The sequence below is a fragment of the Schistocerca nitens genome, chromosome 2, assembly GCF_023898315.1.
Source record: "Schistocerca nitens isolate TAMUIC-IGC-003100 chromosome 2, iqSchNite1.1, whole genome shotgun sequence".
In the NCBI taxonomy this organism is placed as follows: Eukaryota; Metazoa; Arthropoda; class Insecta; order Orthoptera; family Acrididae; genus Schistocerca; species Schistocerca nitens.
Window position 1 is genome coordinate 609,948,002 of NC_064615.1, and position 26,137 is coordinate 609,974,138.

At 40.6% G+C, this 26,137-nt stretch overlaps 1 protein-coding gene across 10 annotated transcripts in view; it reads right to left on the reverse strand.

Moving 5' to 3' along the window:
- Nucleotides 1–26,137, reverse strand: part of LOC126236693 (oxidation resistance protein 1) — a 785,360-nt gene that overhangs the window by 299,558 nt on the left and 459,665 nt on the right. The window contains exon 1 of one of the 10 annotated variants that reach the window (XM_049946196.1): nucleotides 5,448–5,650. The exons of the other annotated variants lie outside the window; for them this stretch is intronic. Within the exon in view, the coding sequence (XP_049802153.1) occupies nucleotides 5,448–5,553 (106 nt within the window). The 5' untranslated portion in view covers nucleotides 5,554–5,650. Of the gene's footprint in view, nucleotides 1–5,447; nucleotides 5,651–26,137 lie in introns of those variants that run through there. 10 annotated transcript variants of the gene reach the window in all.

The following is a 26,137-nucleotide window of genomic DNA, read 5'->3' on the forward strand; positions in this document are numbered from 1 at the left end:
TCCACTTAAGGTCGCTCTTGATAGTTACTAGTAAGTACTTTACGAAGATACTGTTCCCAGCAATTTGTCAACAGTGTAGTTGTACAGAGCGCATTTGTTTTCCTATGTAAGCGCAATATATTACATTAATTTACATTTAGAGTAGACTACCATAGCCTACACCAATGATCAGTCCTTTGCAGGTCATTCTGTAAATCGATGTCTTCTGGCGTTGCTACTGTGTTACAGACAGTACCACCATCTGCGAGCGGTTTTGAAGAGCACCCGATGCTTTAAAACATTTATATAGGTACATTGTGAACTGTAACTGTCCTATCACACTTCTTTGAAGTACTCCGGAAATTGCCTTTACATCTATCTATTTTGTTCCGTCCTTAGATATTTGACAAATATTGCTTACTGTTTGCCACTAAATGCTACGTACTATATACAAAGTGATTTATACGACGTTAACATCACAGTTAGTGACACTTCCTCGAGAAAATCTGCCCTACTTTGAGGCATCTATCCAGTACTTAGACTATGCATTAAGTTCTTTGACACAGCAGAACAAAAAGAAAAAGGGTCTTCAGTCAAAACTTACAAGGCGGTACCCTACAGAAAGGTCGGAGTTGACCTTCACAGTAATTGTGACGCACCTCACTACACGAATTAATGTAAATCAGTAATCTGACTTTACAACTGTCAGTAATACAAACTAAATGATTAAACTGAAATTAAAAAGACGCATATTAGGAGTATTTATTATAAATCTTGCTGCTCACAATAAATTAAAAAAGCATTTTGTCTTTCGGAAAGCAAGGGAGCTGTTAATCTGTTACTGGTCTGAATACTACAGTGCTTTACCAGAGCTTAATACAAGGAAACACTAGGCAAATTGATATCTGCGGCAGAAAAAGGGTTTCAAGGACCCGCATGAAAGGATCAAGGCCATGTTTAGGTGATTTTAATACGCCGATGGGATGTATTTGGGTAGCGTCGTGGTTTTCATTAACACTTGTACTAGTGAAATAAAATAATGGCGGTACCCGACGGTTTTTTGGTGTCAGCACGAGAACACCGACTACTAACAAGTAAACAGCTCCCACGTACTTGAATTTTGAAAACAAACTCTGAGAAAGGCACGATCCTATGAGAAAAATCCCATGGCAATAATTCGTTTATTTTTGGGAATAAACATGTCTACATAGCTCAACACATAAAATCGTAACTTACAATGATTGCCGACTCATTCATTAGTAAGTCGCTCAATTTACTTTAATCTATCACAGAATATCCAGGATCATAATACGGAGTTTCTAGATAGCTGGGCTGATGGTAGATTAGTCACCTGGATCATGCGCTCGTACCACCGCGAATGTACGTCAACGAATCACATGGCAATATGGCATCTGATACATCGACTTCTTATCGTCTCATATCTGATTCACGATTATCTTCCGTGTGTGACATTTTAACTTTTGATCTATAGTTGTACCGGTTTCACTTTTCTGCGTTGCAGATTTCGCGCTTCATCCAAAGCCTACTAATATAGGAAATTCTAATCGAGGATTACGCTCACCTAGCTACGGTTATGTCTTAAGCAGGGTTTGCTGCCCACTAAAAGATAATGTCACTTAGCCTATGTAAACCTTTATTCAGAAGTGGTCTATCAATCCCAATTCGCCCATAAACGGAACACAAAAAAATGAACAGAGACAAAGGAAGTGAGATGCAACTATGCTCTTCTCGAATGAATGACGTTTTAACCGCTTTACCGCTTATATTTATTCTCTGCTTCCAGCCTATGGTTGAGGGTAAAAGGTGCACGGTTTACAAGAATTTTTTTTTTTTTTTTTACGTTCAATTGGCGGATGGTGCGAGGAAAGGAAGATTGTCTACACTCCTGTCCTAACTTTCATCGCCTGGAAATTAAACCAGTTGGCAACTGAAGTCTTTAATTCCCCGTCATCTTCAGATAATTGTTTGAAGTGCAAGGAAAGGCAGAAGGCGCTGTACACGACTTAGAGACTGTTTTGTGGATTGGCGAAGTTCGGCTAAATCTCACATGCACCGGCGGCTAAATCTCACATGCACCGGTGAGGGCACAAGCGTTGTCGTGGTTGAGGATATCCCGGATGACCATTTCCTGTGCTGTAAATTTTTGATGGCAAGTCAGACGCTTCGTAGTCTACAGCAAATGTGATTTTTTTAAATCAAATTCCATGACATCAACCAACAAACGTCCTTTCTGTCCCAGTAAAAGGAAATCATAATTTTCGGCTACAGTAATGAAATTACTTTAATATTTTTGATTTGGACAAATCTGAATGGCACCAGGGCATGGATTTTTTTTGTTCCACATGTCGCGGGTTACACTAACACGAGCAAAAAAAATTTTCCGTGCGATAGTGGTCCAAAAACGATCGTCCTTAGCTCTCCCCGTTGTTCGGTAAGCATTTTCAGCACCCATTTTAACAGCTGTGCGTCTAACGAGACGAAATTCATTACACAGGGCACGAATCATCAATCGTTTATCGTATCGCAGTTTGTGGCCCAATTGTTGAACGATTTCCTAGGATTTGTACTGGGCCTGGAACTACGCCCTGCATGATGGACATTTGAAGGCCATTTTTAGTCTGGACATCATCGTCTGTACTTACTTTCACTCATTGCCGCAGACCCATACAAATTACTCTCAATTCTGGGTATCAGGTGCTGTAGATCGTTCTGCACACACGAAGCAACTGGTGAAAGTAACGATCTTCGATGCCGTTATTTGTTTCACTTACGATGGTACTACTATCGAATAATCAAAACCACGTGTTCTACGGCTCCGTAATCAATAAACACATGACGCATTTGCACAATTTTGTATATTTTTAGGATTTTTTTCACATTCCACAGCTGGGAGGCTAATGTCAATTCCGTCCAGTGTATTATCGACGTATTTTCTTTCACTGCTCTACGAGATTTTTCGCTAGAGAGTAAAAAACACAGTTAACTGGTGTATTTAGTAAGTAGTGATTATTCTTGGGCATACGTGTAAAATATACGATTCTTACAGACATGAAAGCAATTAAAATGCAAAATCAGTTTCTAAACGTCGTCAAATAATTCATTTTGATGGTTGTGGACTTTTTCCAGTTTTTCATTTTTATTTAAAATGATGACCCTAAGGACTGCCTTATGATGACTACTTTGTCGTTTTCACATTTATACTACTAAATCCATGTTGCGTTTCCAAGTATTTAAACCTCTACTCTTAGAAGGAATGAATTACGCTGCTGTACAGCACAACCTTCGTGCCAACAGATTCCCTTGTGTTTCGTGAGGGCATCTTCATACCTTAGTACCCTATGATCATAACTTCTGCTGTTCTCACGGACAGAAAAAAATGGAGCTTCCTACTGTGACTTCATATAATTAATAACTTGGGTCCTGAACTGTAATTCAGTAAGTTTATTTACCTGAAGACAGTCGTCGCCCTTCAGCAAACTTGCGTTAGAAACCACCGTAACGTGCACATTTTACCAGAATGAGTTTATTTTTTTCTTTATAAAGTATGAACTAGTCAAATGATATTTTAAACACAAGTTGATTTGTGGGCCCAGACGTATTTCTGAAAGATTCGAAAAACTGCGATAGACAAATAGCACGCATTTACCGTTAAAAATTTTATATTACGCTACGTCAGTATACGTGTGAAAATCAAGGGATTTGGGCTATAGAGTGATACTGGACCCCCCCTTCATACCTTCACTGAAGTGACAGCGTAGCCCGAAGTCTAGGTTACGTTGAAACGTGATAATTTCCTCCTGATTTGGCGAAGTCACGATTGTTAATGGCAAATAAAGACTGTGGTAAGACAGTAACCTGTAGCACATCCAACTTTGAGGTTCTCGCCACAGTAAACACGCTTTCAATCATAAAACTAAAACCCTACTTTACACTTAGAAAACTGTTATTAGATATCTGATAAGACTTAAGATTATTTTGATGGGTATTATGCACATATAAAATATGTAGACTACGAGAAACGCAAGGAGTGGACGGTTTCCATTACCTAACTTCTACCGGAATTTGGGCTGGTCGAAGATTTGCGAATCTGCTTCCTCCACTAACACTGGGACAGTTACCACCTCCGATAGCTGGTATCAGCGAGAAGCTGGTTACACAGCTGGAAAACACACACAACCTGCGCAGGAGAAATAACGTGAGTTTGGGGTCCTACGTCTTGTTCCATACCTGCATACAACAGTTTTTTTGTAAGACGTCATGCCAACAAAAAACCTTTGATAGGAAATAAATTAAACAAATCTGATGCTTACTCGCTTTACTGCTTCGGTAAATTTTACTGGTAATTTTAATAGTTGTGTGATAGGTAGAAAATTATCTGTAGAAGGCATTTCACTACCGCATGTAGTAACGGTAATATGCCTTTAGTCTTGCGTAACGGTAAGTTTGTGTTACTTTCAGTTTTCTCCCAGAACTATTTCGAGGCGCGTTGCCAGCTCAACGCGAGTCGTCACCAAGCAAAACGTGTTTCAGCCACATGCAAGACAACGCTGCACCCAGCAGTAATTACAGCTGCTGCCTGACTGCTCCAGTGTGCCACAAAGCAAGACTCGCTTTCGTAAAGAGAAGTTGGCAGGTGGCTACGACCTCAAAACACAGCTGATAGGCGAGCCACTAAGACGCCGGGAGCCACGCCCACCCAAAACAAGCCTTTAAGAAGTCGTGCTTGGATAGATTTTTTTACAACATATTTAGAAAATGGGCAATGTTTAGTGGTAGAGACTAGCTATACATTCTTGTCGAAATTTAATATCATAATACATTAAGACAGCAATCACACCAGCTGCTTAAATCTAAAGTTATTGGTTTGGAACCTCAAATTGCTTTAGGCATGCTTACACACTCACTTGTCAACAACGAAACACGAGGCATTCTATAAAATAATTGGTCATCTAAAATGAGCCCTTTTGGTTCACAATTGACTAGAGAAAATGGTGACAGTAGATTAACAGTGAATTTTCAATCACAGAAGCATACTGGACGCTTTTATATAAATGCACAATATGGCAGTCGAGTCTTATTAGATTAATTAATTTCTGTGCATTCTTTTGTGGTTACTGCAGATATGTATAATTCGTTTGACCACGCACAGATCTGTGGCGATTGAGTACACAAAATATTTTGAAACATGAATGGTTTGCAACAGACTGGCTGCACAACAATGTGAGGTACAACTTATTTAAACTACAATTCCGGTGTGCAATGGCACGGCATACATCGAAAAATAACATTTACAACAAACACCTACTGTAAAGTCTTAAGCATTTTCAACTTTTGTATTATGATGTTACATCGTAGATGTTTACACATAAATTTTCAACAAATCAGAGCGAATCTATACGAAACGCTCCGTGCTGGAAAGATCTTTGCTTAGCTGTATGTTTGTTTACCTGACACGTAGTATAGCACAACGAAATCGTTGAGTTCCCTCTCGTAAATATCCACGGCATTGGTCAGTTCATATTCATCCACCACAATAGGAAAGTCGTAATCCATGGTTGCTTTATATCGGTAACACCGAAACCTCACGTGGCACACACTAACTTAGCGAAAACGTTACGAACACACACCTCCATAACCTCACGCCTCGCGTTCTGCCTCGGCAACGCCAGCGATTATCCGAAGGTCGGGACTGGCAGTGCTGCCAACGTAGTAAATTTGCGTAGTGCCACTGGAGGAGGCAGCGTACTCTGACCTGGAGTTAGGTCGGGATTGGCAATAGCGCGTGAGTAGGGGGGGAGGGGGGGGGGGAGGCGGCAGGTGAGGAGGGGGGGGGGATAGGTGTTGGGAAACATCTGTGCAGCCTGCAAAGGAAACTAGACGCAATTCGTTTACAGCGCGGGGTTGCTGTACTACTGTGTATACGTGTAAACACGGCAGCACATGGTGGAAATTTGAACTTTTTGTGTGTAATGTCTTACTGACACGCATGAAGAAAAAGACCGATCGGCTACATAATACTGCACGTGTACACTTTCCTCCTTTTAACATTTGCATTCTTAAAAAGAAGAGGAATACTAAAATGAAGAATATGAACCTTGAAGAATGAGAATGAAGAGATGAGTTAGAAAGGAGAGGAAATTCTTCTCCCATCTGGGAAGGAAGGTTCAACACCTCTTTACGGACTGTAATACGCATTCATCACGCTCAGCGATTGCCACAATTTTCCTACCACGAAGAAAAATTGTTGCATATTTTGGTATACAAAAAACAAACCTATTACTTAACTATTTACTTGAGGTGAAGACTTTAGACATTCTCCAATTCGTATCAATAAATAAACTGCGACAATTCAAAGAAGCTATATAGGCTTGTTGGTGGGTGAGGAATCAGCTCGACAGTAGTAGTCATGAAATAAATAATAACGTGTAATATAGACACTGGCTGCAGTTGCTTTCATTTATAACCTAAATGTCTGAGGGACTGGAGTGAGAAGAGTCGAGATACAAGTTCCCTAGTTTTACACCTGTCTCTGTAGTTTCTTTTATTCCAGGTTGCTAGGTTTTAGTATCTTCAGGCAGCCGTAATGGGAGTAGGTCGAATACGTCCTCGCAGCAAGCCTACACTATCAGAGAAGCACATGCATTACGGTCAAACGAAGTTAAGACTTCCTTTCCCTTTAACGCGAATTTCTTATCGTCTGGATTATGTTTCAGTAGTGCGCATTCACCTTGTAAAGTGTATGCTTCGCCGGCGATGGGCGAGGCATGACAGAATCTCTGACCAGAGAGTAGTTTATTGTTAGTTGTTGCTTGTCGCGTGTCTGCGCTAGTCTGCGCGAGTCGACAGTAGAAGTCAGTCGGATACGGTAGTAGGGACTCTGCATGCGTCGGCTGTGTGCTCTGGTTGCGACTCTGGTCAGGACTCTGGAGGATGAGTATTGTTGTAGAAGGTAAAGAAGCAGCCTTGCGCATATTTAATAATGTATGTTAATTGTAATTTAATTTGTTCAGAAAAAATGCCCCAATAATAATTTTTTTATAAAGTAACTCTTTTAAAGAAAAGTATTCATTTCAATTTAAAGAATTTTTCCACTCTTTTGAAGAAAAAGCATTCATTTCAATTTAAAGAATATTTCCTATGCATTCCTTCCAAGAATAAAAAAAAAAAAATTATACGCCAGCATTGCACGAAGCTGTGTCGATAAATAAGAGCAGATATAGTTGCAGTTTTTATTGAGGTAAGAATTTTGCTTTTGTTATTCAGAATACAGGGCCGAAGGTCAGCGCTGCTGTCCTTATAAAATTTACCAGATAATATTATTTCTGTTAGGAGGTTACATTTCGTTCATGGTTCATTATTCAATTAATATTATTGTGTGGTTTTTGGTCAAATTTCATTCCTTAATTTTTGTGGGGAGTTTAAGTTTGGCTCCATTTTGCATTATTATTAAACATTTTTGTTGGGAGGTTACACTTGGCTCCATTTCAAATTATCATTTAATTTAATTTCTGCGGGGAGGTTACACTTGGCGACATCCGGCCACGATCGTATTTCTTTGTGAATCTTCTGAGAGGTAGTCATATATCTGCTCTTATTTACTTAAATGTAATTAGCATTTGGCGCAACGCATTTACTAATTTGTCACTCTTTCTTCCACAGATCATCGGCAATTTGTTGCTCTTTGTTGTAATAGTGTTTGTTGCATTTTGCATTGTGCTTGTTTCATTTATGAATAATTTAGATTAGTGGAAAATGCCGCGAAAAACTGTAAACAGTACATCGCGATGTACAATGAGTGAAATAGCCGATTTGAATAATTTGACCGATAGTACTTGCGACACGCAGTGTAATGATGACAACCCTCCATTTGTAGACAATCAGTGCGTACCGACCACTTGTAATGATTTTTATCCTAATGATGAACAAATGAATTCAATTGTGTCCTCTGTTAATTGGACGACAATTGATGACGCGGGACGTTCTGTTACAATGAACGCTGCCCAGCTTGAAACACCCGGTTTGCAAAATTTACGTAATGAACAGACAACTTTTTCTAACGAAAATGAACAGTGTAATCAGACGACAGATTTATTTAATTCCGGTTTAGTGACTAACACTGCACATCCGATTAGCAAACATTTTCAAGAATTACAGAATATCCAAATGGATACACAAAACGTGACAATTGCAGGTACGCCATTAAACAGCACAACGAATACAGTAGCTAATTTTGACATGGATCGACTCATAGCATTAAAGATACAACTTAACGAGAATCTCAGACAAGAAAATAGTGAAAATTTCAAACAACAAAATGAAAAACATGACAACCTTAATGAAAATTTCAAACAACTTATTGAAAAACAAGACAACCTTAATGAAAAATTAGACAACAATTCCAGACAGCTTAGTGAAAAGATTACAGCCGTTGCCGCACAATGTCATGATACTAAAGAACAGTTACGTGAGGAAACTGAGGCTTGTGCTAGGAAAAGTAGTGAAGAAATTAGATCTGTTGCGCAAGAATTAAGGGATATGCAAACAGCTGCAACAGAATCACTTAGAGACGAAATTAGTGCAGTCGGTAAACAATGCTCTGAAAAAGCAACACAATTACGCAACGAGTTTAAATTAATGACAGCAGAACTTTCGCGCACACTGAATGCAAAAGTGGACGTGAAATTCGACCAACAGAACAGTCAAATTGACAAACGTTTTAATCATCACCTACAAAACAGTGAAACGCGTTTCCGTAAATTTATACAGGAACAAAATAAAGTAAAACGACAAGTCATGGAAACAATTACCGTACAAAGACAGGAAGATAAACGTAAATTGTTTGCGAAAGCAAAAACATACGTAAACAACAATATTGCTACAGTATCAGACGAAATTAATACTATCAAACAGTTGAACACAGAATTGCGTGATGAAATTTCCGATCTTAAAACAAGAACTGACACATACACAGTAGATTTTCAGACAGTGACCGACAGACTCGAACAATTAGAACACAGGATTCCGATGTCATCAAAGCTGACGTTAAAAAATTGAGCAAAACCACACGTAAAATACAAAAACAGATTAATGCTTGTGACACTAAAAACGATGATCAGGTAAAAATACTGACTGAAAAATATGATGAATTGGCCAGTCGTATTGACGTTATTGAAAGTAATAATGATAACAAATCAGACGATACTTCACCAACTTCGTTTAATCAAACACCTGAATTTCAAAATCTACAGCAGACAATCAGTGAGATAGATTCGTCTAATAATACATTAAGTAGAAAATTGTAAACTTTACAGCAAGAAGTGACAGAGATAAAAATTATTTCAGTTAATAACACGTCACAGCATTCGGCACATTCCGAACATTTCTCACACTCACACAGCCAGTATAATTTGGGTAATTTACACAGAGTACGTGACTTAGATTCCGAACAGTCACAGACAAATAGATTGTTATACAATCCTGAACCCGTTCAGACATACACAGACGATAATTTTGATTACAAACATTTTCTATCAGTGAGAAAATTTAAAGTATTTAAAAATGACAGAACACAGATCCACCCCTTGGATTGGATACAACAATTTAGCTTTGCTTTTCCACCGACTTGGCCCGTAACACATAAACTTGAATTTATTTGCAGTTTTTTTGGAAGGCGAACTGGCAACTCGTATGAGACCGATCGCGAGACAATGCTACTCGGTAGAAGAATTTCAGAATGCTTTTCTGTCAGCGTACTGGTCGAAGACGACACAGCGCGGAATTAAGGATCAATTAATTAGTTTACCGAATTATGAGAACTCAAATCTTCCTAGTGTCACACAATTTTTTGAACACATGGTCCAACAAAACCAGTACTTAAGTGAACCATACAGTGAAACTGCACTTATTCAATTATGTATTTCTAAATTACCACGATCATTAAGAGTGTCACTTTTAACGGGTCAGCAAAAAGAAAATATTTCGGCATTCAGAGATCTGTTACAGCTTTTAGAAGTGCAGCAATCGGATTATTCCTTTATAAACAAAAATTTTTCATATAACAACCAAGGTCAACAAACATACAGCAATTACAATCAGCCACGCAATTTCAATAGCAAAGCTAATAGACGCTTCAGGAACGATAATCACCAGAACTTTAATAACAGACAAAATTTTAATTATCAGTATCGTCAAAATTATCAGCAACAAGAACCACATTTTGGTAGCAATAGAGGTTTTTCCCAACAACAGCAACAAAATCAACCGGTTAGCATACCTAACCAACAATGTAATGTACAAGGTCAACCAAGCTTTAATGTTTCGCCGCCTACACGTATAGCGTCAGCTCCAACAAATAGTAATGCACAGCAACAAGGAAGTAACTACGTACAGAAAACACACCATTTAAATTCCTATCGCAATGCACCGTATAGAAATGACTGTCATGACAGACGTAAAAGCAATGAGCACAATTTTCAGCGTGCATTTAATAACAGTCCGTCTTATCAGCAGCAAGAACATTAGCAACAACATATTATCATGAATGAACCAGTCAGTAGGTATCATCCCGAAGGTAATACGTCAGGAAGAAATAACAGAACAGTACAAATAGTCGAAATACCACAGCATCCTCCTGAAAATAATAACACGTCAGATAGAATTTGACCAGATACACTACAGGTTGCATATTCCAGTAACGCGAGCAATACTTTTGACACGCAGAATCTTGTTCACGAGAATGGTATTTGAAACATGCTTTATTGAATGCACCACTTTTATCGCACCCAGATCTTACCAGAAATTTTTCCATTGCCACCGACAATTCTAACACCGCTTTAGGCGTACACATTTTTCAGGAAATTGAAGAAGATGGTTCTACAGTAATTAAAAACATCGCCTTTGCAAGTCGCATTCTGTCACCTGCTGAACGAAATTATTCCGTTACTGAACTTGAAACATTATGTGTTGTATGGGCTTTTGCGAGATTTCGGCATTTCCTTTATGGAAGACACTACCGTTTATACAGACCATAGAGCGATACAATTTTTACTTTCGGCTAAATTTACACACGACAGATTAAGCAGATGGAAACTTTATCTACAGGAATTTAATTTTACAATTGTTCACATTCCCGGCACACAAAATATTGTAGCAGATACACTATCCCGTTCTCTCAGCAACAATCAGCAAGACATCGCAACCTACTTCTGCAAAGCAAATTTCAGCGTCATGTACATTCAACAAGTGGCATTTCAAAATTTCATTTCGTCGTCATTACAAGACATAGCACGAGAGCAAAATAAAGACAACGTATGGAAAGAGATTAAACACCTTTGGCTGGATAGGAATAATGTTACCATTAGAAATCATTACACTGTACGCAATGACATTCTGTTTCGCTGCTCTCATCCTGACAGCAACAATTGAACAATTGGTTATTATGCATTCCTGAAGAACTTGTTAACAAATTAATCTGGTATACTCATTTAAGTTACGCACATTACGGAGCTAGAAAATGTTTTCTTATACTGAGACAGAACTGTTATTTTACCAACATGGAGAAACGTATATGATGAGTTTTAGCGTCATGTAAAATCTGCCAGAAAGCTAAATCAGATACGACTTCACATATTCCTCCATTACATCCCATTGTACCTGTTAAATTGAGACACATGGCCGCTGTAGACATTTTTGGTCCGATTCCCAGAACTAATAGAGGTTTTTGCTACATCTTTGTCGCTGTTGAACTCACTTCAAAATTTGTTACCTTCACTCCGTTACGCAAAGCTACTGCTAAAACTGTTTCGAAAGCATTTGTAAAACATTTTCTATTTCATGTAGGGCATGTGTTGAAAGTAATTTCCGACAATGGACCACAGTTTCGATCTGCTATATGGGCATGTATGTTACGAGCTAGAAACATTTCTCCGAGATTATATATATATATATATATATATATATATATCCATCCAGGTACCATGCTTCTTCGAACCCTTGTGAACGATTAATGAAAGAAATTGGTAAACTGTGTACAATATACTGCCATAAAAAACATATTGATTGGGACACACACATATTCTCATTCCAAGATGTAATTAATTCCATACCGAAGGAATGTACTATGCTATCTCCATCTGTTATACTGAAAAATGTTGAACCACTTAACAAAATTAAAGAATTAGTAACATTTCCTACATCTCGTCGACTACGACACCGTGAAATAATTGACATTGCGCTGAACAACATCAAACGTGCCGCAGAGCGCCGGAGAAGACAGCAAAAGAAGGTTTGTATACGCCGTGACTTTCACATTGGACAGAAGATATTAGTACGTACACACTATTTATCCAATAAAGGAAAGAGTAAATGCAGTAAATTTGAACTTCTATAAGCAGGTCAATATCGGATTCGCAGCATTCCTCACCCCAATGTAGTACACGTCGAAACTTTGAGAACCAGAAAAACCAAAGGGAACCACCATGTGTCGAACTTCAAACCTTTTATTGAATGAAAATACTTTATAATTTATCACACTGTAATGCCATTTCCTAATTGTTTATGACCGCTTATGCAATTATATCCACATGAACACTTACTGATGATTATCGCATTTTTTCTTGGCAAGTGCCCGGCAAGATCAGGTTAGCAGGTCGCTTTTCTTGTTATTACACATCGGACCGTGCATATTTTTCCAGATGAACTTATACATTTTATGACCACTTATGCAATTATATTCACATGAACACTTACTGATGATTATCGTATTTTTTTCTTGGCAAGTGCCCGGCAAGGTAAGGTTAGCAGGACTCTTTTCTTGTCGTTACACATCAAACCGTGCATATTTTCCATTTTTTATGTATGTATGATTGTTTTCCTGTTTTGTTTGTATGTACTATGAAATATTTAAGATATAACAAACACCAGTTGACTTTAACATTTTTGCCTTATGATAGCTAAACATCGTGACTACTTTACTTTTTTTTTTGCTGCTACATTGTGATACACTGTCTACATTTTTGCTTCTGAACACCGTCAATGTTTTTGACGTATTACGTTTTCTGTCATGCTATGCTGTATGCTCAATTATGTTACTATAAACCAGTTTTTATCTAATGGGTATATGAATTAAATGCAAGACAATCATTGTTCATCATTTTCAGAAAGAAATAACGTGTAAACGAAATAAATTAAACAGAAATGGGAATTTCACCTTCGGTATGAACGAAAGAGGATGCAATACCTCGTGATGAAGAGTAAATGGATCAGAATTAACAAGCATTAACAAGAATATACTATACACATCGTAGAATAGCAGTCTTAACTAATTTTTTCTTTCAGAATACGAGGCGATTGATGCAGGCTGTCAGACAGAACTACACATCTTAGTTTTAGTGATGAAATATGCTAGAAGTAAGGAATAGTTGTATAATAAATAATGAAGTGACTTTTTTGCAGATGATAATGAATGGTGATGAATAATGATGAAGAATGTGCTAATATGGATAATGAAGTTTTTTCTTTGCGGATGAAAATAATGATGAAGTTTATATATTTGCTGTTAGTTAAGAGATGCTATGTAGTTATTTAAGTATTTGTTGCAGTTCATTTTGACAGTATGTGTTATATCGTATGGTATAATGACTGAAGGTTTTGGAAAGGACAGCTAGAGAACATATATATTTTTATACATATTTCACTACCTGTTAATTCGAAGTTCGTTACTTTTCAGCATAATATGCGTTTCTTCTTTCAGCTCAATAATCCATTTTGTATTTTTTTCCAGGAGAAGCTTTTCATGATACTTACTAAACCTGTTACTTATTAAACCTGTACTAGTACTTGCTTTTTTTTTTTACCCAGTTGTGTCTATCATTTATAAATGTGATCACATATACTGCCTTTGTTTCATAACCTTGCTACATCTGACCCATGACGAAAAACGTTACACATCTTCATTTGCAGCAATAACTCAAAAGCAAACAAAGTAATTACCAGTCCCAAATAATGCTACTAGTTTAAGAAAGTTCTGAATAATACTGATCAGCTCTGAATAATATGTCACTTCAATAATGACTTCTGAATAATACAAAAAAAAAGTGCGTTGTAACTGGCCAATGAATGCCACTGTTTATTGTAATAAGATGACATATGATGCCAATGGTTACTATAATTAGACTAATTATGTATAAATGCTATGCCAATAATTAACTCATTTTGAATGATGACTTCTAATGGTTTGTAATTAGGCAATGAGTGCCAATGTTATCTGTAAACAAACGATTTATGTACATTATTCCGTAATACTATGCCACTTATTAGCTCCTGCTTTCAATGATGACTTCTAATGGTTTGTAGCTGGGCAATGAGTGCCAATGTTCTCTGTAAACAAACGATTTATGAACATTATTCTGTAATACTACATACATGGTACAGAAATGTTCAGTAACTGGGCGATGAGTGCCACCAATTACCCAAATCAGTTGTTAGACTAGTGTAATTCTCAATGAAGACTACTATGTGACTTAATGTCCTTCACCTTCTGACCCAATTACCAGAAATTACTGCAATATCCATTTATCCTGTCTATCCTCATGATCATGGAGCACTATATTTGTTTTTTTTTTTGCACTAATTCTACGTTGATATACTTTACAAGAACATGGTGTTGACACGACATGCTGTCCACCACCTTGAGCGATGGAGATGTTATTATGGTCCCACTGTTTGGTGTACCTAGTGTACTACCAAAATGATAGCATGGAATATTACGACATTTCAGTGTCTTGGCTACACTGATTAATGCTTCAAGGAAAAGAGCTTCAGATTGTCTCACTTGGTGTTGTGCTTCTGTAGAAAGATATGGACTTTCAGTGCAGCTGCGTACAACCTAAAGTGCTACAACCATGACGCAATCCTTCCCATTCCTTTCCTAATTCTTGTAAAATGATAAAGACATATACAGTGTGTGTGCACTTCCTTTCATTTGTTAACAAGATCAGTTGTCCTAAAAATACTAAAGACTTCTATAGTGCATGTGCACTTTACTTCATTCCTTAATATGTTTATTTGTTGTAAAAAAAATATTAGAGAGTTTTACAGTGCGTGTGCACTTTATGCCATTTGTACTCATTATGTATACATTTTGTGATTCCCAGATATGTTTTGTACTACAGTGCGTGTGCACTTTCGTCATTTTGTTAACATGATTTGTATTCATTGTATATACATTTTGTGATTTGCTGATATATTCTGAACTACAGTGCGTGTGCACTTTTGTCATTTCTCAATATGATTTATACTCGTTGCCTATACATTTCTGTTTTCCTGATATGTTCACTACTGCAGTGCGTGTGCACTTTTGCCATTTGTTAATATGTTTTGTACTCATTGTATATACATTTTGTCTTTGCTTGGTATCTTCTGTACTCAGTGCATGTGCACTATATTTTATTTCATGTTCTGCACTTATATATCTGTATATATTCTGTGATTGTAAAGTTAATTAATTATGAAAAATTTGTTGCTCATGGCAAGTCCAATTGACTCACCCTCGCGGCGAGGGGAAGGGGCGGCGTGGGGGGAGAGGGAGGGGGGAGAGGGAGGGAGAGAGACAGAGAGAGAGAGAGAGAGAGAGAGAGAGAGAGAGAGAGAGAGAGAGAGAGAGAGAGAGGTGGGGTATGGGGGCGGAAAGTGACAGAGATAAACAGTAACAACTCACCCTGGAGTAACCCTAAAACATGTGCCCAAAGCGTAACTGAATAATGAGACAAATTTTGTCTGTTTATGCTTTCAGTTTAGGTTTTTAACATGTTTCACACTATCCATTTCTTGACATTTTCAGTATTCACATACATCACAGCATACTCGTGATGCACTCATAATTTACGCAGTGTATTTGTCTACCGTGCCTGTAGACAGCTTGTATCTTAATATGCAAAAGTCGTTTTTCCAGTTCCGTTGATGGAACAGCATCGTGTAACGAGCAAGAACATAATCGGCAAAGAGAAACCCACCTTAATTTTAAAAAAAGCGGACACTAAAACTGGAACAGCTGCAAATGCTACAGCTTGAACTCTTACCTAAGAGACCAGAAAAATGAGGGAAAAATTGACGATTTCAGTACCTACCAAATATGAGGAAATTAAAAAATATTTCACCAAAAAGCAAGTTGTAAAAGTAATGACTAATTTAGCGCCACGCGGCATGTAAGTCGCTTGGAAGAAAACCACAGAGCGAGCGCTCACAGTCGTCAACGATTTCTTCGCTTTTACGTTGCAATTTGTTGTTGTCCTTACTGTCCACCGAAGCGTGTACGGCGGAGGGAAGCAGTTGGGCTGGGGAGAGAAGAGATGCCTGGGATGGTAGCGACAGCCTGCGCGGTTATGGTGTGAGCTGGGCTGGTGCGGGGGGGAGGGGGAGAAGAGGTGAGTGACGACTCTGCCTCTGCTGCCGATACGCGGCGCTCCCCTTCGCGGTTCCTACCGCATGTATGCTTTGAAATGTAAACCACGGCTACTGGATACGAGCAAGCGACAGTTTATTTCCTTCGTTAATAGTTCACCAACACCCCTTCCCCTCTCTTCTTAGCTCCTTACACAGTTATATTGTCACTTATATATAGGACAATCAAGAAAAAATTTCTAAACAGTAATACGAATAAGCATTTTACTTCTCCTCAGTCTGAATTTAACGTAATCTCCAATTGACTGCTCCAAGTCACGGTGTGATAAAGAAATGAGCATTTACTTTTTTTTCACATAAACGTGTCGATTTCGTATTAGAAAATGACGATCTTAGGATGTCGCAATGAACTATTATCTTTCATTTAGCTACCAGAAAGTTGCAGTGGTGCATGGCACACGCCAGTTGATTGTAACAGAGGATAGTATTCAATTTTAATTACCTCCAACGAAATGGCACTGCAGCAGGTAGAATTATGTACACTTCGCATTTCTACTTTAAGGGAAAAAAAGGAAAGAAAAAAACTAGAATGCCACATAGTGATCGTGACCTTAGTTTCAACATGGGACTGTACTTTTGGGCTCAACATTCCTGTGGATTTTTCTCGCGTGAAGTTGGTACACTCATGTTCAGAAAAAACAGAACGCCTTCAGACTGGACGTTCATATTCACAGGACATGCACATTTGCCTCTTCAGAGTAAATGATTATCATTTGATGCGTGTCGGCCCGCGGGTTTAACGTCAACATCGATAACACGGCGCAACACCACCTACCGGTAAAATGTGCCTACGGCTCTCGTTGTCGCTGTAAACCGAAGGTAATGGACCAGTGTGACTTGATCAGATGTGAAGGATGCCTCGCAAACATGTGCTAACTGTACCGTCAATTCTATGAGTATGAAAGAGAGCGCATTATTGGCACGAGAAAATGTGATGCATCCATCAGGGAAGATGCTGCTCGTGTGGAATGAAGTGTTTGGGCAGTGCAACGTGTGTGTGTGTGTGTGTGTGTGTGTGTGTGTGTGTGTGTGTGTGTGTGTGTGCGCGCGCGCGCGCACACACACAGAGAGTGGTTCACGGAAAGCCGTAGAACACGACGAGATGGGTCAGGTCACACCACCCAGACCATCCCCCGAGAAGGTCAACATTTCATTCGAATAGCATTGCACGACAGATCTGCGCCCCCTCGGCTCTGGCGCAACGGTGGAACACCGACATATCGTACTCTTCAAGGGATGACAGTCGGTCGCCGTTTTTTGCGGCATGGGTTATTTATGTGTGCGTCGTCCACTTCACCGCCAACCTTTGACGAATGTGCAGAAACGTGCTAGACCGCAATCGAACGTCGTCACTGGGGACAGGAAAGGCTTCAGATAGTATTTTCAGACGAATGCAAGTTCTGTTTGTTTGAGAATCATTGCCGCTTTTGCTTTGTCGCAGAGAGGGCGAGCAGTATCACAGTGACTGCATTCGCACAAGACATACAACACTAGCTCAAGGCCTTGTGGTGTGAGGGTGCTATTTGGTACAACAATAAATCACAGCTGCTTTCTGTCCAGGGCATTATGACCAGTGTGGTCTACGTCAATGATGTCCTGCGACCCGTAGCATACCCTTTCTGTACGCACACCACCTCAGACGCCACTGCTGGCCGGTGTGGCCGAGCGGTTCTAGGCGCTTCTGTCCGAAACCGCGCTGCTGCTACGGTGGCAGGTTCGAATCCTGCCTCGGCAATGGATGTGTGTGACGTCCTTAGGTTAGTTCGGTGTAAGCAGTTGTAAGTCTAGGGGACTGACGACTTCAGATGTTAAGTCTGATAGTGCTTAGAGCCATTTGAACCAGACGCCATTTTTCAGCAAGACAAGACAAGACCTCATGTTTCTGCACGAACACGTGCCTTCTTGGTGTCCCTGAATGTCAGCCTTTTGTCCTTGTCTGCCAGATCACCAGATTTGTCGCCAATCGGGAATTGGTGGGATATGACGACACGATCGGTGCAGTACTGTGACGCAGCGCCATCACCACAAATGAACTTTGGAATCAGGTGAATGCAGCATGGATGCCTGGAAGACAGGACGCCATTCGCACCTTATACGTGTCGATATCACGCATGGAACAAGTTATGAGGGCCCTTGGCGGACCCCATAGTTACTAGGGTACAGTCAGTACACGTGCTGAACTGAGGTGACTGAAATAGTAATCATTTTTGCAGAACATACTAATGTACATGTCCTGTGAATATGAACGTGTTGTGGCTGTGCTCTCTTGTAATGTTTTGTGGTTCCTAGCTGGACGAGGAGAGGGTGGTATGATGTGAGTGGCTGACTTCATCTCACAACACAAAATGAACAGTGGGTAAAATACACTTTATTACAGGAACCAATTAAATACCTCAGTTTTGTCCAATCTGAAGTTCTGTGGTTAACAGCAATCAAATAACCTGTACTAATTCTGGAATCTTGTCCATGAGCAAGTCACAACTATATGGAATGACTAAAGTTCTCTCACAGCTAGCTAAGGTGCGAGGCGACGACTATCACTGAGGAGGAGTAGGGCACAGTGCGACGTAGTAAGGTGCAATGGGAACTGAGTCCCGATGGAACGTACTGAGGTAATGAGATTGAGACAGCTCGGTCGGCGGCGGCGACCTATATGCTCGCTGTCCAGGGGGCGTTATCGGCGCGTAAGCTGGGGGCGTATCTTGGTCTCTCTTGTCATAGGCGCGCTTAGTTCAGCGTTTGCTATACAGTGTTTTCTAGTTTTGACCCCTGTGCTGGCGAAGGATTATGGCAGCACAGAAATATCTCTAGTCGTTCAAGGTGTTTTGTTTTCTCTGAAGATGAGTGTATTGCTAGAGACATAATTAACGTGTCAGCATGACCTCTTGAATAGTTTCGTTTGTGTGTGTGTGTGTGTGTGTGTGTGTGTGTGTGTGTGTGTGTGTGTGTGTGTGTTTTTTTTTTTTTTTTTAAGTAGTCCTGTAGTTCTCCCTTCACAATGGTCAGCTGGCATACTGCGCCTTCTAAAAAATACTTTGTTTTCAATTGCCGATCGTCAATGGAAACAGTCCAACGTTGGAGAATATTAACAAGAACTCAACGCCATAATTTTTTTAACAGTATAGTAATGGATGGCTTACTTAACAACGTGATTGCAATTCTCTTCTAGACGACCCGCATGAAGGACTGTCTACGAAAACATTGTCAAAGAGCACAGTTTGGTATTCGGCGCTCGGCGATTAAAGATGTATGAAAAAACCGCCGCCGTAAGAATATCGGAAAGATAATAATTCGTACATTTTGCATCACGAAGTAAGCGCCAGAATTTTTGCGAGATTACTGTCGCGTTTGTTGAATGCTTACCACACGAAAACTTTATAACTAATCAGAATTAATTACGGTGAAGGGACGTCATCTAACGGATCCATGCCAGATACGAAACAGCAGTCACAGGGTGTGGCTGGTGTCCATGAAGCAAAGAACAAGTCAGTTTCTTTTACCGAAAAAATGTCTGGGATGAGCCTAGTTATTTGATTACCTGTAACGAGTCACAATAACCGGCAAATAGTTGTAAGCAAAAGACTTCTGAGCATATAGAACAAAAAAAAAAAAAAAATACAATGAAAGAGTGCTGTTTCGAGACATGAAAAAAGTATGGGGGGAGGGGAAAGGGCGAGGCAATCTTTTACTGGGAAAATGCAACTGAAAAGAAACGTGACCTTCAAATAAGGATAATCATGTTTTACGTACAAACTGTCCTAACAAACATTGGTTTCGTCTGCTCTGGGACCTCTGTTGCTACACTTATTGCGATACTAAAGACATTTGTGACAGAAATATTCTGAGCCAAATGAAGTTACGGCAGCTGCATTTTGAAATCCTCATCGACTACAGTGATATTTATTCAACGGCAAAATGTTGACCAAAGTGTATTGATCTAATATAATAGGTAAGACTGAAAGTATGATTTCTTTTAACTAAACACGTAGTGTTTCACAGCTAGGTCCAAACATTTTCACCTGGCATACCGTAGTTTCCTTACACGGTACTATATTTGGTGAACGACCGACCGCCGCTCTTTTTTCTGATTCTTTTATTAACAAATAAATTTGGAAGTTCATGGAATACAACCGTACGTTTTAGCAGGACTAAAGTGAATGCAGTGGCGCGGTAGGCATCGCGTGAAGCCGTGTGAGGTTTCACTTCCGAAATTTCAGTAAACTTGGAGCTTTGATGTTGTTACGGAAAAATAATTGGGGCGGCCTGTCAATCGAACAGAATCTGCGATGTGCGCTGCGATCGCAATAGAATTCGAAATTCCTCCTTTCGAGGGAGGGAATCAAATGTTAGAAGTTAAGTGATGGATGAGGACGGCTTATCCATAGCACAATGTTGGTCCAACAGCAAGAAACACTCAATGCATACAGTGCAATGAAAGTTTTAATTTTGTAGTCTGCAGTCCGCGCTGTTAAAATATATCTTGTTTGTCTCCTGCGCACCACGAAAGCGCGCCAGTGGAATATCCCGACGTCACTTCACAAGACAGCACAAAGTGGAACGACTGTATATCTTCTCGTCCTGAGAAGGCAAATGAAGCGCTGCACTGGCTGAAAAATATAGCAGAAAACAGTAAATAAGTGGCTAAGGGAACTTTTTTACGTCAGTCCATTCAGTACAGTAGAGTGTTACATATTTGTGATAAATATTTTTCTCTTCAGACCACAAATCGCAGAAATAACAAGTAGGAAACTTATCAAGCAGTTACCTTTTCACCCTTTCGTGTTCCTAGTTCTCTTGCGAGAACTAGTTTAAACAGTTTTCCATTCACAGAAGTGTGAGAAAACGTGGAAGTAATATCCCAGGTAACGTAATAAATACTACGGAACATTGACCACTACTCAATTCCTGGGTGCCTGCTTCGATTTTGTGACCGCAACGTGCTGGAAAATAGTGTTCCGAAGGAAGACTAGATTAGAAGATATATCTACTCCGTAAACGCGTATTGGCGGACCCTTGTCAATGCTCGACATATGTGGAACTCGGGTCCCCAGCCGATCGGAACTCTATAATTAAAACCTCTGTAGCTGCCCTAACAACTTTAAGGAAAGGTTCGCAGGTCCGACGACTGAAATGGAACATATTCACCGCTAGTACTTCAATACACTGCCTTTAGCGGGCTATTAGCAGCTGCCGTTGAGAGTTGCCGTAACAAGAAAACAGGAAGACAGTTCAGAGTCAACAGGAGGCAACTCTCACAAAATGAACCAAACCCATTTTTGCACGGCAACATTTAACATTTATTGGCATGAATTAACGCCAGCCCTGTCCGTCATCTTTATCCAACACTACCCCCAGTCACCTAATGACTCCACACACTGCTCTGACCCTTTTCTCTTACCGAACGCTTTGACACTCATTAATGCTTAGCGCTTAAAGTAAATAACAGGAAAGCGCCTAAGCAGAATTCGTGGCCTGCGTTCGGAAACGCACTTTCGAATACTTCGTAGGCTTTTCGTACTGGCGAGGTAATTTCGTAGATCCCTAAGAATCAGTTAAAGTCCACTCCATAACCCCGGCCCCAGAGGACTAACGGTTTGCTGATTCAATCCCATGACAGCTGATGACCAGTTGCTCGATATCGCGAGCTCCAAACCGGTCGACGAAATTATTTAACATAAAGGCTTTTCGGCCCATTAGAATCCGAAGCAGAATGCAGGCATGCTCATTGGCTATTTACTACTACTGCATACAATTTTCTGTACGGGCTTGAACTTGCTCTGCAAAGTGCGTAAAAGTGTTGGAGACACCGGTCTCGCTTGAGAAATACTCGGCCTTGAAATCCGCCTAGTCTGTTCCAACGCTCATCCATTTGGAAAAATTAAGAAATCCCTCCCCCGTCCCTCCTGCAGGCACAAATTAGATGATAAGACTACAAAAGGGAACGGGTGTAGCACACGGGCATCGACTGCTCTCTGATCTTCTTCAGGGATTGCGCTCTCACCCCCATCCCTGAGTATCTGCATGAAATTAGGGTGTGTATACCTCTCTTTGCTGTTGTCATTGCGGAAGGGTTAGCAAACACGGACAGCCAGGAACTCTGTGTTACAGAGGAAGAGAGAAAATTGGAGTTTAACGTCCCATCGACGATGAAGTCATCAGATACGGAATATATGCTCGGATTGAAAAGGAGACCGGCTATTTTCTTTTCTATTCTTCCCGCAGGGAAGCATCCCGTCATTCGCCTTAAGCGACGGGGAGTGCTATCGATTCCCGATCTCAAGTTGATTCCATATTTATGGATTTCCATACCGTTCCTCGCAAGCGGATTCTAATCAAATTGCGTGTTTACAGAGTATCGCATCAGTTGTGCGACTGAATTAGTGATTTCCTATCCGAAATGTCATAATTCCCGGTAACTGACGGAAAGTCATTGAATAAAACAGAAGTAATATTTGGTGTTCCCATGGAAATATGTTATAGGCCTTCTGCTGTTCCTAATCTATATAAACGATTTAAAAGACAATCTGAGCAGTTGTATTACATCGTTTTTAGATGATGCTGTGACTTACAAACTCGTGAAGTGATCAGATGATTAAACACAACTGCAAAATGATTTAGAGGCGATATCTGCAAGGCGTGGAAAGTCACAATTGACTAATGTACAAGGTGAAGTCATCTGTATGAGTACCGAAAGGAATGCGTTAAATTTCTATTACACGATAATTCACATGTATTTTAAAGGCTGTCCATTCAGTTACATAGGAATTATAAGGGACATTCAAACGAAACCCGGTCACTAATGTAAAATAACGGTAACAATTTTATTAACTCAAAAATTTAGTTACAAACAGTACACACACTCAAAAATAGTCAGCAGAACTGTTGGCTCATTTATTCCATTGCGACACTAGCCCGCCTATTCCGTCCTTGAAGAAGCTAGTCGGCTGCTGTCGGATCCAGGCCTGGACCCAGTTACACAATTCTTCGTCCGTTGCGAATCGATGCCCGCGAATAGCTTGTTTTAGAAGTCCAAACACACTGAAAGTCACACGGTGAAAGGTCGGAACTGTACGGTGGAGGTTCCAGCGTTTCCCACCGAAACTGCTGCAATGTCGTCTTCACCACATTGGCCATGTATGGGTAGGCATTATCACACAGGAGGATAACGCCAGTGGACAACATCCCTCGGCGTTTCGATTTGATGGCTCGTCTAAGGTTCTGTAAAGTGGCCTGATAACGCTGCGCGTTAATGGTGGTTCCCCGTTCCAGGAACTCGACAAGCAGCGGGCGCTTGTGATAAAAAAAGAACCTCATGACCTTACCAGAACGGGTGTGTATAGCCTTTGATTTCCTTGGATTTGGTGAAGTCGCATGTCTCCACTGCTTGTTCTGACCTTGCTTTCCGGTTCAAAATGGTGACACCATGTTTCGTCACCTGTGACAATATGCGACAGAAAGCCGTGTTCCTCCTCATGATAACGTTACAGATGACTCAAAGACAACGCCATTCGAGTATTACGCTGTTCGGCGGTCAGTTGGTGGGGTACCCACTGCGCACACATTTTTCGAAAGTCCAAGTGTTGGTGCATTATGGTGTGGGCGGTGCCCTTGCGAATACCCAGTAACCGACGGATCTCGTTCACGGCGATTCTGCGGTTGTCCAAGACTAAAGCATTCACTTCCGCAACCACTTCCGGTGTGATGATAGGATGAGCCTGTCCAGGACGAGCATCGTCTTCCAGTGATTCGCGCACCCCAAGGAATCATTTCCGCCATTCCACTACACTTGAACGACTGACTGTACTCACCGTACACAGCCTTCATCCGTCGATAAATTTCACGGCATCCAACTTCCTCCGTCGCCAAAAATCGCATCACTCGCCGTTGTTCCTGCTTTCTCGCCTGCATGTTCGGTAGTGGGCGATAGCTTGTATGACCACCTCCTCTTCGGCGTGAAACCACACTGGCGCTATGCAACATCAAACGGTGTGCTCGTGTCAGTCTCTCTACCAATAGATGGCGCCACCATACCGGCAGTTACGTGGTGCCAACTTCTACATCTACATTTATACACCACAAGCCACCCAACGGTGAGTGGCGGAGGGCACTTTACGTGCCACTGTCATTACCTCCCTTTCCTGTACCAGTCGCGTATGGTTCGCGGGAAGAACGACTGCCGGAAACCCTCCGTGCGCGCTCGAATCTCTCTAATTTTATATTCGTTGTCTCCTCGGGAGGTATAAATAAGGGTAAGCAATATATTCGATACCTCATGCAGAAACGCAACCTCTCGAAACCTGGACAGCAAGCTACACCGCGATGCAGAGCGCCTCTCTTGCAGTCTGCCACTTGAGTTTGCTAAACATCTCCGTAACGCTATCACGCTTACCAAATAACCCTGTGACGAAACGCGCCGCTCTTCTTTGGACCTTCTCTATCTCCTCCGTCAACTCGACCTGGTACGGATCCCACACTAATGAGCAATACTGAAGTATAGGTCGAACGAGTGTTTTGTAAGCCACCTCCTTTGTTGATGGACTACATTTTCTAAGGACTCTCCCAATGAATCTCAACCTGGTACCCGCCTTACCAACAATTAATTTTGTATGATCATTCCGCTTCAAATCGTTCCGCACGCGTACTCCCAGATATTTTACAGAAGTAACTGCTACCAGTGTTTGTTCCGCTATCATATAATCATACAATAAAGGATCCTTCTTTCTATGTATTCGCAATACATTACATTTGTCTATGTTAAGGGACAGTTGCCACTCCCTGCACCAAGTGCCTATCCGCTGCAGATCTTCCTGCATTTCGCTACAATTTTCTAATGCTGCAACTTCTCTGTATACTACAGCATCATCTGCGAAAAGCCGCATGGAACTTCCGACACTATCTACTAGATCATTTATATATATTGTGAAAAGCAATGGTCCCATAACACTCCCCTGTGGCACGCCAGAGGTTACTTTAACGTCTGTAGACGTCTCTCCATTGATAACAACATGCTGTGTTCTGTTTGATAAAAACTCTTCAATCCAGCCACACAGCTGGTCTGATATTCCGTAGGCTCTTTCTTTGTTTATCTGGCGACAGTGCGGAACTGTGTCGAACGCCTTCCGGAAGTCAAGAAAAATTGCATCTACCTGGGAGCCCGTATCTAACATTTTCCGGGTCTTATGAACAAATAAAGCGAGATGGGTCTCACACGATTGCCGTTTCCGGAATCCATGTTCATTCCTACAGAGTAGATTCTGCGTTTCCAGAGACGTCATGATACGCGAGCAAAAAACATGTTCTAAAATTCTACAACAGATCGACGTAAGAGATACAGGTCCATAGTTTTGCGCATCTGCTCGACGACCCTTCTTGAAGACTGGAACTACCTGTGCTCTTTCCTTACGTGTAAGGCGAAGGTAGAAGCACTGACCGGGTTTCATTTGAATTAACCTCATACAATTACGAACAACTTGAACTGGAACGATCACACAGATAATGTTTTGAGGACGTCAAACCAAAGATTACGTTTTATTGGCAGAACGGTTAGAAGATTCAACAGCTCCACTGCCTACATTGCCTCTTCTGGGTAACTACTGCCTGGTATGTGTTCCTTATCAGATAGGATTGACGTAGGACATCGAAGAAAGTCTAAGAAGGGCAGCTCGTTTCGTTTTACCGT